This window comes from Phyllostomus hastatus, unplaced genomic scaffold (genome assembly GCF_019186645.2).
Source record: "Phyllostomus hastatus isolate PE091 unplaced genomic scaffold, TTU_PhHast_1.1 phas_contig_58, whole genome shotgun sequence".
Taxonomy (NCBI): Eukaryota; Metazoa; Chordata; class Mammalia; order Chiroptera; family Phyllostomidae; genus Phyllostomus; species Phyllostomus hastatus.
This window is the reverse complement of record NW_025333916.1, coordinates 26,330,787-26,347,070: the sequence shown is the minus strand read 5'-3', so window position 1 is coordinate 26,347,070 and position 16,284 is coordinate 26,330,787. Positions and strand designations below refer to the sequence as shown.

General features: G+C 41.8%; 1 protein-coding gene across 5 annotated transcripts in view; it reads left to right on the top strand.

Annotated features, from left to right (window-relative positions):
- The window catches only part of MAST4 (microtubule associated serine/threonine kinase family member 4), a 527,976-nt gene that overhangs the window by 157,580 nt on the left and 354,112 nt on the right, over window positions 1–16,284 (top strand). For all 5 annotated transcript variants that reach the window (XM_045848314.1, XM_045848312.1, XM_045848311.1 and 2 more), the window contains exon 3: window positions 14,248–14,372. In XM_045848314.1, the coding sequence (XP_045704270.1) occupies window positions 14,248–14,372 (125 nt within the window). The remainder of the gene's footprint in view (window positions 1–14,247; window positions 14,373–16,284) is intronic.

Sequence of the window (16,284 nt, the reverse complement as noted above, 5' to 3'; positions counted from 1 at the left end):
GGCTCCCGGCTTCCAGCCCCTGCAGAGGAGAGGCGTGTAATTATGTTAAGTGATGTGTGTGGACATTTGCTATGTTTGCATGCATGCAGGCATGGGTGGCACTGTGTCCTTGTTTTTTATTTAGTGTTCTGTAATGTAGGATATGCCTTTGTCCTAGGTTACTCTAGAAGGTGGTAACCGATTATGTATGTCATTGCCTTTTTATTAAAATTTATGAAATGAATTTCTCTGAGCTCAGACCAAGGAAAAAGAGGTTAGCTTCGTGTGATAAATTTGAATTCTTTTTAAAATTTTAATCCTTTCCTGAGGATTAATTTATTGTTTTGAGAAAGAGAGAGAAACATCAATGTGAGAAAAAAAATCAATGGGTTACCTCCCATACACCCCATGACCGGGGATCAAACTTGCTGTCTAGGTTTGTGCCCAGATGGGGGATTGAACCAGCAACCTTTTGGTGTACAGAACAACTTTCCAATGAGCTGAGTCACCTGGCCAGGGTGAATTCTTTGTTTTAAGTAATGAGAGCTGGGTATCCCACTGTGTTTCTTCTTTGTTTTGGCTACCACAGTCGCTGTTTAAAAGAACTTTGTTGTTTTGTTTTTGCTCCCTTTTACTAGCTTTGGCTGTGATGGTATATGTAAACAATATTTTAAAGGGAGGAAAATATACATGCACAAACCCAGAGCAGTGAGACCCCACATTAGGAGTATAATGCAGGGAAAAGTCTCTCATATCCTTTACTGTGTTCCTGTTTTGTCCCAAACACCTTCATATCACTTTGGCTGACTGATTCACAGAAATACTTTCACTCTTTCTATCCCACTACCATCTTATATTGTTCTCTAATAGAGGATCAGTCACTTTTAACGTGCCGTTATTTATGTATCTATCATCCCTTTTACTAGTTTATAAGGACCTTTTCCTTACATCCTTCAAGCGGAGCCCCCTGCATTGCAAACACTAAGTGCTCAGTGAAGAGTGTTGCCATCCATGTAACTGAGAGGGTGTTATGCTGAGTGAAATAACTCAGAAGAAGACAAATGCCATATGATTTCACTCACATGTGGGATCTAAACAAAACAGAAGCAAACTCACAGATACAGAGAACATTTTGTTGGTTGCCAGATGAGAGGAGGTTTGGGGAGGGTGGGTGAAAAGGGGAAGGGATGAGGTGCACAAGCTGCCAGGTATAGAAGCAGTCATGGGGGTGTGGGGCGCAGCACAGGGGATAGAGTGTGTGGCGTTGTGTGACGACTGTGTGGTGTCAGGCGGGCGCTGGGCTTGGGGCGCTCACTTCATAAGCTAGATGTGTCTAATCACTGTATTGTACAGCTGAAACTGATACAATACTGTATGTCAGCTGTCATTGAGAAAATATAAAAAATATGGGGAAATGGTATTGGCATATAAAGTACATGGCATCCCATTAAATTTTAATTTTAGATAAACAAATAGTAGACTTCTATCCAATGTAATTCTTGGGATATATGTATTAAAATGTATTTGAATTCAAGTTTACATAGGCGTCCTGCATTTGTAACAGTGCCGTCGGACAAGTTGATTTGTAAACTGGACGGTTGTGACCTAGGCATGACCAGACACACTGTCTCATAGCTGTATGCATGGTGTGGCAGGCAGGTGGTTGGAGTCCCTACCCAGACATCAGTACAGTGTCCTTTTCTTAATGTTCGCCCCTCTAGCTATCTGGTCATCTTGGAGACAGGGGCGTCTTTGTGGATGACTCCCAGCAGGCCTGACATACGATGCATACTTCAACATGTGAAGCTCTGTGTGCATAAGCCCCACTACCGTGCTTTCAACGGTCACAGTGCTCTCTGTGGATTCAAATAATGGGAGATTAAATGCATTTCATGGAGTGACTAGCAAAAACTGATTAGGCTCCCAGTCTTGAGTGATGACCATGTAGAGGGTGGCTGGAATCACCAAATGGCTAGTCCCCCACCTGAGCACCACAACCCACTGATTTCCCCTATGCATGGCTAAATTCTCTAAAAGGGGACATTAAGTAGCCCTAGTGATACTCTTACATTAAAACAGACACCCGGGACTGCATGGCTGCTTAATATCTTCTGCTTTTTCAGAAGTCAGTGCTAAACAATAGACTGGAAATGGAAAGGTTGAATTCCAGCTTTATACTGGTCATTAATTTTCAAGCAGTGCCGAGGTAATCATGATGCTAATCTCGGCTTTGCTTTTGTTCTGCTTAAAAACAGAGCAATGTTCGTTCTGTTGTGTTTTGTAAAGCATTTTGGGATTTGTTAGGATCTTAGAATAAAAACCAGCATGGGACTAGAAACTGTTCCGAATAAATATATGTGGAAATATATTGTTATGTGAATTAGATTTTATATGGATGTTTCCTTGTAAAAAGAGAGAACTGGTTGGGAAATTTGGACTTGTCTGGAGATTTCTGCTTAGACATGAAGTACGTTTTATCTGCGCTGTGGCTGCCTTTGTTCTCTCTGTTTCTCTTGTAAAGCTCCTGACCCCCAGTTCTTCCTGGGCTGTTGTCATAACTGTTTAGATATAGGGCAGTTGTCAGAAATGCTCAGCATCTCCGGGCTGCCAGTGACATTTGGGTGTGTCAGTGAAAGGAACTTAGTGTGCAAAAGGGTGTTATTGAGTAGGATTCATAATTTCTTCCAAAAGTCAGATACTAAATACAAACAATCCTCTAGTATCTTAAGGGTTAACCAGCTTACTTCAAAAATACACAGTATTTTGTGGAGGTGTTGGACTTTTTTGGAGATGGGTTTCAGAAGAGAAAAATCAAAGCCAGAAGTGGCACAATGTGTTCTCCATATCAAGTTTAAGGCTGTTGAGTGCTTTTCATGATTGTTATTGTTACAAAACAAACAGTTGAATCAAAATTAAATACTCTTCCAGGCGGAGGAGAACTAAACAATGGAAAAATATGAACTCTGGGAGAAATATAAATGAGACAGAATGGATAGTTAATATGCACAGACATAAGTATGTGATTCTGTAAAATTTCAGTCAGTTCTGTGTGCAGGGTGTGACATAGGGCAGCAAATACAGATGATTTATGGTCCCAGTCAACACCGAGTTTACAAAGTAGAAGAGCATGTTGGATGCAGAAATAAATCGCACTCTGCATGTATGCAGCCGCACAGAAGCAGCGGGTGTGGTAGGGGAAGGGAAGGCTAGCGGCACCCCTGGTTGTGGGTTTCTGGCCAAGATGGGTGAAGCATCCTGGAGGGGACCCGAACCACCACTTAGCACAAACTGTGTGTGCGCAGAACAGTTGTGGGGCACTTGACGTGTGTTGCCACTGTTATCCTCACTAGCGGTTTGGAAATGGAAGTTCAGAGAAAGTCATTTATCAAGGGTTCCCTAGCTAATAAATGGTGCAACCAGGATATAGGATCCATGCCTGGCTGGTTTCCCACTTAGTGCTTCCCAGTCCATTTGCTGAGTGGAATGAGAACCAGTTATCCCCAAAGTGCCCCATGCTGGAGAGGATTTGATCCAGTCTGAGGAGGGCACCAAGAAGAAGTGCCCTTCCCGGGAAGAGTGGTTGTGCAATGGAGAGTCCAGGGAATGAAAAGTCCTTGTTTACTGCTGGCCTTCTGTCTGCCAGGTGGTAGGACAGGCATTCTGTTCACCTTCTCTGTTATCCTCAGTCACCCTAGGAGGTCAGTCAGTCCTCTCCATCCCTCAGAATGTTTATGGGAAACTGAGGTTTAGGAGGTTCAGAGGCCTGACCAAGGTCACACAGCTACTGCGTAAGAGTTGGTAGTTAGCCTTTGAAGTTTGGATCTGAACCTCGTGATGGGTGGAATGGTCATGGACTTGAATTTAACAGTTTCCTTTTATGAGTTTAAAAATTGAATGTATTTCCAGGGTCTGGAGAGGACAGTGAACAAGTAAGATGGAATGAATTTTGGAAAGGATTGGATTAACAGGGCTGGGAAGTCTGCGTACGACAGGGGAGGTGGAGATGACTCCTACTCATCTGATTCTTAGTTTGAAGAGAGCAAGACAGCAGTCCTTGGGGAGGTTTTAGAAAAGTGTAGAGGGGGCAGCTGGGGGAGAAGGAGGAGGAGGAGGAAGAGAGAACAGGGAGCTGACAAGTAGTTTAACAGCTGCTCTCCTTATCTGCAACTGACTGAGAAAAAATGGTTCTATTTATTTGCCGTTTCCTTCCATATATCTTCCCAACAGCATTCATCAATATCTGTCATTTCCCAGGGGCTTTGGACATGTCTAGCAATTCATTTTGCTGAATTATATTTCAATATGCGGATGGAGGGGGCCAGATCGCAGATGTTAACTCTGACCTGTGCCCAGCGCTGCTTAGGTGCCGCCGCTGCCCAGCTTCTGGGTGTCCTCCCTCAGACAGACATTCCAAGCAGTACTGCTTGGTGTCTGGTTCCTGTTCCCATGTTCCCATTAGAGTAGGCTGTATTTAATACCTCTTCAAAAATCAACGTGAGGCTGTCACATTAACCTTTGGTCTGTACAGCTAGAGCTTACTGCAAACTATTACGTATTTTTTGGTAAGAATGTCAAATCCAGAGAGTTGCTATTGGACGGGAGATGACCTTGGTGGTCTGGGTGCATCAGGGAGTTGCTGGCCAAGTGTGGGTCTCACTGCAGGATGGGAGAACATGCTGGGTGTTGCTGCACTGAAAGGCAGCTATCATAATAGCGACATTGAAGCTTCCTAAGCTCCATTTCATGCATTAACTTGTTTGACCCTGATATCTCCCCTTATTAGAATTTGACTCTCATTGGATGAGAAGCAATATTTCTTCTTTAAGAACAAGTTAAGAGAAAATGAAAGAAAAGGCCAAATATATTTCTCTGTAAATGTAGATTCAAATTGTATCCTTTTAAAATACACTGTGTTGGCATTTTTTTTCCTGTTTATCATAGAAAGGCAAGAGTAACAGGGCGGCTGTCTGTGACTGAGGGTGCAAAGACTGCTGCCCCTTTGCATCATCTTTCCACATCACCCACACCGGAAGTTATTTCTGATTTAAAACTGCAGCTACAGTTGACGGTGGCAGCAGCAGCTCCAGGTGTTGCTCCATAGCTGTGTGGTTTGCCCAAAGGCCGATTTCTGTCGTGTAGTCGTGTGCGTTGTGTTGTTTTTCCACAGCCCGCAGCTCTCTCACAGTGTGGAAATGCGCTTTAGTAACTCTTGAAATACTTGCCCTGTACCCAGTCAGTCTGGGCTTGCCCACGTCTTATCTTCTGCTACCTGTTCTGCTTGCAGTGAGCTTCCTTTTAAAGCATCCCCCTAACTTTGTCACCAGACGCTTTGTGGTTACTAATGTTGTCTTGCCGTTCTATGCTGAATATAGAACGCTGGTGATGAGAGAAATTGGGCATCTCTGGTGGGTTTGTGTCTTGTAGCAAAATAGGCGGAATTCAGAGCCTGCTGCACTGGGCGGTTAATTTGATTTAGACCGCTGTGCCCTGACTACCGACCTCACCAAAACATGAGTGCTTTCTCCCTTTGGCTTCTGGTTTCCTGGTGAATTGAAGATTCCTGGCTAGTAGGCAGTGATAACTTCAAGGTCTTAGGGTCAAAGCCGTGCTTTGGACTTTTCTTGTGTGAGTAAACACAGACCACTTTTTTTTTTAAGGCTAGAGCAGCAGCTCAGTAGAGGAGTCAGTGAACTTCAGCACTCACTGGTCACAGGTCTGTTGACTTTTCAAATTATATTTATTTGCGCCATTAAGAAGAATGATTTAGAGCATTATTGATACTGTCTAGGTATAGTTATTCTTTTGCAATGGGGACAAGAAGCTGGAAGGCAGTCACCCATGTGAGAGGGAAGATGAAGGAACCGTGTCTCCTTGTGGTGGCAGCACAGCTGAAGATGAGTAAATGGAGGCTGTAACTGCCTGTGGGCATGGCAGTCAAGATGGGGAGGGAACCAGTGTTTAGGAGTGAGCAACGGGGTGTGGAAGAGGGATATCTTGATGATGATGGAGTACGCTCCAGGGCCATGGCTGCTGACTCATGGATTCTGCCCGCGGTTAGCCAGTGACTTATCGTGGTCTTTAACCCTTTTCCATGGAGGGTTCTTAAAAAGCACCATTCTCTGGTTCATAAATTATTCAAAGGGCTTAAGTTATTAAGTGTGGTTTGTAAAAGTGGGTGCTGATGGAGTTGGATGTGGATAACTCCTTTTGGCCAACCGAAAGGACCCCCTGGAAGGTAGAGTGTTTTTGGCTAAACAAGGGAGAGTGGTTTTGTGTGTGTGCATGTGTATGTGTGCACTTGGTAAAATACACATAACAAAATATTACCATTTTAATCACTTTTACAGGTGTAATGCAGTGGCTGTGAGCACACTCACATTGTTGTGCGGCCATGACCACTGTTTATCTCCAGAACGTTTTCATCATCTTAGACTGAAACTTAGTACCCATTAAACGGTAACTCCTTATTCCCCCTCTCCAGCCCCCAGCACACCCTTGTTCTTTCAGTCCAATTAATCTGACTGTTCCAGGAACCTCCTGTAAGTGGAGTCATACAGTGTCTCTCCTTTTGTGTCTGACTTCTTTCATTTAGCATGTCTTTGGGGTTCATCCATATCGCAGCACGTGCCAGAATTTCCTTCCTTTAAAAGGTTGAATCATATTCCGTGATCATATACCACATTTTGTGTATCCATTCACCATCCATTAGTGGACATTTGGGTTGTTACCACCTTTTAACTATCATGAATGATGCTGCTATGAATATGGGTGCACAAATACTTGTTGAAGTCACTGCTTTCAACTCTTTTGTGAATATACTCAGAAGAGGAATGAAGCAAGGCAGGTTTTAGTAGGCGGTGTGTGTGGGGGGGCGAAATGGTGGGACTGTTCTTCCTCCCACTTTAGTTGGTAGAGGTGAACTTTCTGGAGGCTACTGTGAGAACTTTGGTACCTACTCAGGTTAGCAGCAGCCTGGTTGGCAGCCAAAGGGTAAAGATTTAGGGTGAGAGAGATGTGAGCATGTGGCCCCGTCTTCCTGCTAGTGATTCTAGCACAGTGCTGACTTCCCGTTCTTTTCATCCCCGGCCCCTTCTCCTCTGTAATGCTGCCCTCATTCTCCTTCCCTCCCCGTGTGGCTCCCCATCTCACAAAACCCTGGAGAGCAAGGTGTTGGGCCACCCTGTTTCCCTTTTTTCCTGGCTGGTACCTTATAGGGATAAACAAACTTTCCCTGAGTTTTATGTATAACTGAGCATCAGAAGCCTTATCTAAATGCTGCTTCATGGTGTAGTTACTAGGTCTTATTTGCCCTGCAATGTCCTGTTTGAACTCCAGAAGGAATAACCCAGACTGTAAGACTGTGGACTGACTGCTAGATCTGTGTTGCACTTCAGGTGATATGGAACTTTTTTAACTGGAAGCTTTTAAATCTAGTCAGGCATTGTTATTCCTTGATGGTGAAGTGCATCTCCAGAGGCTACATTTAATTCTTTACATAGCCATTCTGCTAAAATTATCGCTGACCTGATATTTTCATACTTAAGAGGGATGCTTCAAGCTTTGGGGGTGCTTTGAAGGCATGTACTTATCTCATATTTGAAAACATGCATTTGTGGAGGTCTTGCTCCTTGTTCCTTGGACTTCAGGATGGAAACAAAAGAAAACACATTTCATGAAAGAGATCATAGGTACCCTAGATAGAACCAAGGTAGAATCTGGCCCTGACTGGTGTGGCTCAGTTGGCTGGGTGTCATCCCACATAGTGAAAGGTCACTGGTTCGATTCCTTGTCAGAGCACGTGCCAGGGTTGCGGGTTCAGTCCCTGGTTTCAAGAGGCAACCTGTCAATGCTTCTCTTTGACATCGATGTTTCTTTCCCTCTCTTTTTCCCTCCCTTCACCTCTCTCTAAAAATAAATAAATAACATCTTTAAAAAATATTTTTACAAAGGCACAATCTGGCTCTAGGCTCAGTAATCTACTTATTTTTATGCGTAACCTTAAAGGTTCCACTCACTCTGTTAAGTAGAGGTGCTGTAACCAAAACAATCACAATAACCAAAGAACCCATTCAGATGCCCCATACTCTCGTGGCTGAAGCGTGAAGAGTTCTTCTACCACTCTGGCCAGCTGACTCCAGCTTTAGTATGGACCTCTATTATTGCCTCTAAATTTCTTGTCATGTCAGTAGAAAATATTTAATAAATGTTTCAATAAACATACTGGAATTTTAGAAATGTGTTTCTGAAGAGCACAGAATTGATCAAAGTCCCAATGGTAACAACAAGCTCCATTTGGTCTTAAAACGTAGCAGCCAGATTGCTAGGCAAGCTCACCTCTCATGTAACACATTGGGAATGGTTTCATCCATTAATTTCTATCCTGTGCAGCTGAATAATGCAGTTGACAGATGCTAATTTTCTTAAATTGTAGGCAGCAAATGATGCGTGAATACAACAGCAACACACTTTTTAGAGGCCCTTGGTAGTCATGAGAGAGGGAATTCAGATAAAGTTTGATGTAATCACTACCAGCTATGGCACAGTGTTAGTGCCTACTAATGACTGCCTTAAATCCATCTGTTGTCCTCTTTTCCCGATTAACGCTAATAGGGGTCCAGGCAGGAATGAAACATCCCATGTGTTGTGCTAACAGACCCTCCAATTTATAACGTTCATATGATTCCTAGGGACACGCCTCGTACAAGAATAATGACATCTAAAATCTAACCCACAAATAATCAAAAAAAGAGTGCAAAAATAAATAAATAAACACTTAAAAAAGTAAAATAAAATCTAACATGCAATAGGATTATAAACATTTCATTATATATACACATCTATATTGAATGCTTCATCATTCAATTATTTCTTCCAGTGGCTTAACAAAATTTTATTTCTTGCTTACCTTAAAATTTATTGTGTGTTGAGTAGCCCATTGTATTTTTTATTAGTTTTGTAAAGTTTATATTTATTGAACATTTCTTGTATAGTGTGTTTTCTTTCTTTTTAATTTTCAACCACCCACAAGTGCACCCCTATTTTCCAGCTGAGGAGCCTGAGGCTGGGAGAAGTTCACGAATAGGTGATGGACTCGGTTCTGGGGGCAGAGTCGCCACTCAGCGGCCTGACTCTCGAGTCGATCATAACTAGAGGAGGTACTTTCCACCCTTACTGGCAAGGACCTTTGTGTCCTGTGCAATGAATGGGCTGAGTTCAACATCTTATTTCAAACTCAGTTCTAAAACTAATCAACTGTTGAACATCAGAAGATCCCCTTTTGGGTTAGGATCTGTTACATCACAAAATAATTGAGGGCTGACAAAGTCTTTCCTTGACCAAACTGTGGCCAGGCTCCTCTGAGTCCTGTTTCTCCAGTAGACCTTCCCCCTTGACCACTGAAGATTTGAACAGACACATAGTTTCTAACAGCTCAAGGCTACATCCTCAGGATGACCCTTGCTCCTTTAAAGTGCCTGCTTGAGATGATTCAAGGTTGCCAAAAAGTCTCCTGTTTGTTCTGGCCACTAGATAGGGTCTCTGTCTCCCAGTCTCTGTGGGAGGGCAGAATCCTAACTTCGATGATCGCCAGCTAGCAGACAGTGCTGGCTTGATCGCTGTTCTGCTGACAAACCCTTTGTGACTTTTCATTTCCCTGACTCACTGAGCTCCCACTTGCTCCCTGCCTCCCCTTCCTTCTCCTTATAAAACACCCTGTTACTTCTACATAAATTGAACTTGAGTTTAGTTCATGCTGGACTCTTCTCCCATTGTAGTAGTTATTACTGATTAAAATCTATCCTTACCACTTTGAGTAGTGCCCAGCTTTGTCTGTCTTTGACAAAGCATGCATGTGGGCTTGTTACCCAGATTAATTCCCGCAAGAGGTGGCAACAAATAAAATGTATGTGGTGGTGTTAGACTGAGTGATCTCAGAGAAGATGGTACGTGTGTCCTGTTAGCAGTGTCTCTGCTTGTTGCCCTGTGAGATCTAACAAAACTGAAGTGTTCAAAATATGGTTTGGAGTCTGTGGGAGGAAGTCTGTGGAGTCTGTGGCTCTGGTTCTTCATTCCTCCCTCCTCCTGAGCTCTTTCTGGATCTGCCCAGAGTCTGAGTTCCCACCCGAAGCATTCCCTGGGCTCATCAAACTAGGACTGTAGCATCTGAAGTTCCTGCACTGAGTATTTATCAGAGACTGCCCCTGCTTCTGGCTGCCTTCCCCTCACAGACAGGGAGCCACTCCTGGCCACAGCTGCCACGGCCTGCATGCTGGGACCGCAGCGAAGGTCCTCATGGTTCCTCTTTGTTTCCATGCTCCATGGAGCCTCTCCCCTGGCTCATTGCTTCCTCACCACACCCAGGCCCCTTGGACACCCCCCACCATTACCCCCCCCCCCCAAGTGGCCTTGGGAACTGCCATTGTGAGGGGTGGAAGGAATGCGCTCCTGGCTGGTTTACCATGTTAGATTTTGAAGCACTTTTTTGATAGGAATCATTAAAAGCAATGTCATGTGATGTCTACAGAAATGAATAGAGAATAATTGGATACAACTACATATACCTACCAGCTGGCTCTATCAAAGCTTCATATTTGCCACATTTTTCAGATACATTAGAAAAACTTAATATTAAATTTATTAAAACTACAAGTGAAAACTTAATTTTTTAAACTTCCGTTACTCCCTGCAGGTAATTTTTAAAACAATGCAATATTATAGCGCATTTCTCCCTGGACCCAGTCCCCATTTTCCTTGCCAGAGATAACAATAATCCGGTAAGAAATATTATTCTTTGTTGTAATATTATTCAGCAGTGTTCTCTATTTCTTTTGTGATCCGTCCAAGGAATCCATTACCATGTTTTATTTTGTTGCTGCGATGGTGGGGCTGTATCAGTGGAGTTGTGAGGTTCTTATGACAGTGTGAGTAGTGACAGCATGTTGACTGCCTTCCACATCCTGGGCTGAGTGCCTGAAGTGTATTATCTCATTTAATCCCATCTGCTACCACTTCATTCATTCACTCGTATATATACACACATATACATGTATATACACATATACATGTATATGTATGCATATATATGTTATATTCATATAAATATAAAATCATCCTATTTTGTGACTTGTTTTTCACCTAAGCATATGCGATGAATGGGTTCAAGGTAAGAATCCTGGTTTTGCCCACTAATTAGCTGTGTGCCCTCATTTAGGTATGTAACCTCTCTGGGCTTTAAAATGAGGATAATATTACCTAGGACCCCATAGGACTGCTACTATGTTGCAGTGCATGGACTATAGGAAGGTCTTAGTGTATTTTAACTCTTATACTTTACTGCAGATGAAATTGAAGATAATAATCAGCTTAGTTTTATTTTTCCTTTTAGACTTCATCAAGAATTGATCAAATAGTGCTGTTTAACTGCATTTCAGTCAGCAAACATTGTTGAGCACTTATAAGTGCCAGACACTGTGCCTGGGACTGTGCCAGGTACTGAGAACACAGAAATGAACACCTGTTTCTTCCTCTTGGGGATTACAGGGAGACAGTCTAAAAACTATTTTTTACTAAGAGAAAAAAAGACTGAACTATAGAATTTTTTAGTGACTTAAAATATTCACCCTTTAAATTTTTCCATGATTACATTAAATTCTTCACATTTTCATATCTACCCTTGTTTTCTTTAAAATAAAGCATCTGGGCCAGAGCCGTGGTGAGGCCAGAGCGCACTCCCTCCATCATGTAAACTGTGACATCAGGCAGCTTCCGCACTTCCTGTCAGGCTGCTCTCTGAAACATGAACAAAGAAAATATAAAGCATAACATACAGGAAAAGGCCCTGGCTGGTGTAGCTCAGTGGATTGGGTGTAGACTGTGAACTGGGGGGTTGCTAGTTCAATTCCCAGTCAGGGCACATGCCTGGGTTGCAGGCCAGGTCCCCGGTGGGGGCCATGTGAGAGGCAACCACACATTGATGTTTCTCTCCCTCTCTTTTTCCCTCCCTGCCCTTCTCTCAAGAAATAAATAAATAAAATTGTTAAAATATGTAGGAAAAGACACAGGGAGGGCCAGGAAAAAAAAAGTATGGATTCTGATTCCTGAAGGTTGGTATGTGTTTAACAAATTATGTCCTTCAAACAGTGAGAGTTATTTCTGTGTTAAAGAAGCCATTTATTCATGTAATCATGATAGTATGCCCAAACGCAGTGTACAGTTTTCCTGTTCTTCTTTATTAAAGTCTTGCTTTTAGGCCTAAAGAGGGCAGATTTCCCAAAGACCCTCTTTCATAGCCCAGCTTTTAGTTCATATTTCAAAATATGCAAGGAAAAAAATTTTAAGACTTGAAATGTAACATATCCTGCACAAAATATATCTGAATATTTTTGAGATGGTTACCGGAACCACAAAATGTAATTATATTTGGATTTTTAATGATAGGGTTTATGCTTCAATTAATTTGCTTTATTTTTTTTTTTTTTGCTTGAAAAAGATCATAACCTATTATGTGGTACTGAGGTAAGCACACGACAAAAATCAATTTTGCCAGAAAATACAGGTTGCAGTTAGAAAATCTGGAAGCAAGTCACCGAAATGTTGATGGTGGTTTTCCCTGGTGTAATTTTCGGTGATATTTTTTCTTTATATATATTCGTGTTTTCTACTTTGTGAGTGACAAGAAACCAAGCAAAAAAAAGATAGTTTTCAATTTTACTACTGTTAGGACTAAATAGCTAGTATTTACTGAGTGTTTTACTTATAAAATCCTCCAATCCTCTTAATAACTTTACATAGTTGATCCTACCCCCATCCCCATTTTAGAGATGAAAAACTAAGGTCAAGAGTGGTTGACTAACTTCCTCTCCCAGTGTCATTCAGCTATAGGTCAAGGTCTCAAAAGCAGATCTAGTTTTCTCTAGAACCTGTGCTTTCACTATATAAGAGAGTGAAAGAGCAATTTTGGCATAATAAATCATTTCCCCCTTTGCAATTAAAATCTATATTCCTGAAAGCACATACATTAAAGCATTAGACCTCTTACCATGGACAGTCGATGGGAGCTGTCCCTAACTCCTATACTTTGATAGTGCTGGTAGCATGGACACTAATAGTGAACTAGTGAGTATTATACTACAGTCAGTTACTAACTAGTGGGATGTGCCTGCGAAGTGTATGCCACAGGTAGAGGGGGGCTCTTTTACAAGCAAGAGATCTGTTGGGGAAAATTCAAGGAATAAATGTCCACACACGGGGCTGCAATACCTCCTGATTCTGGGAGGTATGAAGCTGGAGAGTGCCCATACACACAGCCTTTCAACGAGACTCTGTGGGTTATCTGCCATCTTTCATTGTCCCTATGTGTTTTCTGGGAAAGAAGTGCCTGCTTATTCTTTCATCAGTCAACAAATATTTAATGAGCACCTGCAGGGGCCAGTGTTAGTATTGCGGCAGAGCAGATAAAAATCAAACATGGCCTCTGCTTTTACTGAGCCTCATTACTATGTGAATATTCATGAATATTTCCTGAAGTCAAAAAGCCTTATTTCTTGTTCATTGATAACTAGTCTAGTCCATATACTAAGGAAGTAACATAGTGTGAGTTGGTTCAGTTGTTATGACTTTCAAAGGCATACACATATATTAGAGTTCAAGGTTGATGTAACTTGCTCAGTGAAGCTTAAGCTGACATCAATGCCCTGATTTATGTAAATAGATACAATTATCTATTGTTGTGTGGACATGGATGACCAACCAGTGCTTCAGAGAGAGAAGCTGGGAGAAAGAGGCACTAGCCCCATTTCACCTTAAAATAATTGTAACCCTTCCTTTTGTTGGGTACGATCTCCACTTTGTAGACTCTTTCCCAGATGAATCCTGGATCACTTCCCATAGTAGACATTTTAAAACAATGTGTGTACATGCACAGGTTTATTTCTAAGATGCTGAGAATGCTTTGTGGATTTATATACACCCTCAGCATGCTCCCATGGAATTGGCAGAATTAACAGGACACTTCATTCTGCCCTGGCTGAAAGCTACAGGTTCAGATGAGGTGAGATGAAGGGGTTTTCTTGGGGTTTTGTGAGAATTCAGGGTCAGAACTTGCCACTGGATCTCTTGACTTAATTAAAACAATTTGCCTCCGGTTGCTGTTGGTAAATGTAATTACGGCAGAAGTAATATAGAAGGATGGCCGAGAAGGGGTCTGCCACTTCTGTGGAAGTGCTACTGTTCTGCTTGCTGCTTACATTGTCTCCTCTTTTGCCCCAACAGGGAGGTACCTCCTTCCAAACCCTGTGGCGGGCCAGGCCTGGTCAGCTTCTACGGAGACCTCCAACCTCGTGCGCATGCGCAGCCAGGCCTTGGGCCAGTCGGCGCCCCTGCTCACCGCCAGCCTGGTGAGTGCCTTTGGGCTTTGTCTGTGGGGGGGCTGGGTTTGGTCCCTCTCGCCACCTCCCCAGGGACTATTTTGAGTTTATTTGGTTTAACTGGATTTGAACTTACATTTAACATTAACATGTAAATGTAACATTTGAACTTACATTTCACAGATTTGGCAATGTGAAATTCCGTGCTTTCAGTGTGCTGATTTTTCCAAGCACCTTCCTCTCCCCACCCCTCAACCTAATTTGGACTGTTTCTGTCAACTTGACTCTTGTCCACACTCTTCCTGTAAAAGAAATGAAAATGTTTCTCAGCTTAAAAAAAAAAACAAAAAAACTTTTTATTTGGAAATAATTCCAAACTAACAGAAAAGTTCCACGAATGAGAAAAATAATAAAATACCAGTTGATCCTTCACCTAGCTAGATTGAACTACTAACCTCTTGCCCAACTTTCTCTCCCTCTGCATATACACATGCATATATACACATATGTACATACACACATATTTTTTTGAACTGTTTGGGAGTAACTTGTATATATCACAGTTACTAATTTCAGTAAATTTATGGCTGATACAAGCCTTTTTTCTACTCTGCCATCTGCATTTCAGTTTCATCAGTTGGCTCAGTAATGTCCCTTCTATGTACAGGATCTAGTCTAGAGCCATATATTACATATAATTGTCATATCTATGTAGTCCCCTTTAATCTGGAATTTTTTTCTGTAACCCCTTCTCTTTTGCCTTTTTGACATCAACATTTTTGAAGGCTACCTACCCCCACCCATGTTTTTTAATGGAATATTTCTCATATTATGTGTCTAAGTCTGATATTTCCTCATGCCGAGATTTATGTTTTTGCATTCCGGGCCAGAATATGACATTGGTGATGTCGTGTCCTCTCAGGGCATGCCATCTGCAAACACATGATGTCCATCTGCCCCTTATTGTGAAGTTAATTTTTTCACCCAGTCAAGATGTTCCTGATTTCTCCACTGTAGTTAGACTTTTTTCTCTTGCATTCGATAGGCTTTCTGTGGGGAGATACTTCAGGCCATGCAAACATGCTTCTCCTCATCAAAATTCCCTCCAGATTTACATCACAGTAGTGATTCTTGACTGGACCCTTCTTTTCTATGATAATTGAAAATTGTCATTGTTCCAACTCCAGCACTTTCTTCACATGGTGCACAGTATAAATCTTTTTGTTTTTGTTAGCAGAACAGACCCCTACATTCCCCCCAGCCCCCACAATTTACACCTTTATTTTTAACCATGGTCATTAATAGAATTTTGTTTTCTAGGGGGCTCATTACTTCTTTGCTTTAACCTTTGGCCTAAAAGTTTTGACAAGTTATTTTTGCAGTGGTGGTAGTGGTTGTATGGTATGTGAATAGATTTTTAAACATTCTTTACTGATGATGATGCAAATAATATGTAAATCAGTGCATTAGATGCCTTATAATTTTATGCATTGGTAATAGATTTAGGAATCGTCCAGTAATGCAGAGAGATGTAATTTAGGTCTAGCTTTTTAATTTTAGGTCTAGACCTGATTTTGCCATTAGGTACCTGTGTAAACTTGGGCAGGTCACTTACTTTCTTAGATTTTACCACCTCATCTACAATGGCAAGATGAAAAGAAGTATCAATAGTCTCTGGAATTCAACTTTGGTATTCCATAATTCTACTTTTCAAATAGTAAAGATTCTGATTGGTATTGAATAATTATCGCTAAAAATGTTTCTTTCAGGATATTTTATGACTCCTGAAAATTTACTATAATCTTTAGGCCAAAATTAATTGTTTTCCTCTCATGAAAATTTTGGGACTTATTTTAAGGGTGCAGTTAAAGTGATGATGGTTAGCACCTTCCTCCATCTCATCCCCAAGTTCATAGTTACTGTCTCTTCTTGGGCGAATTTT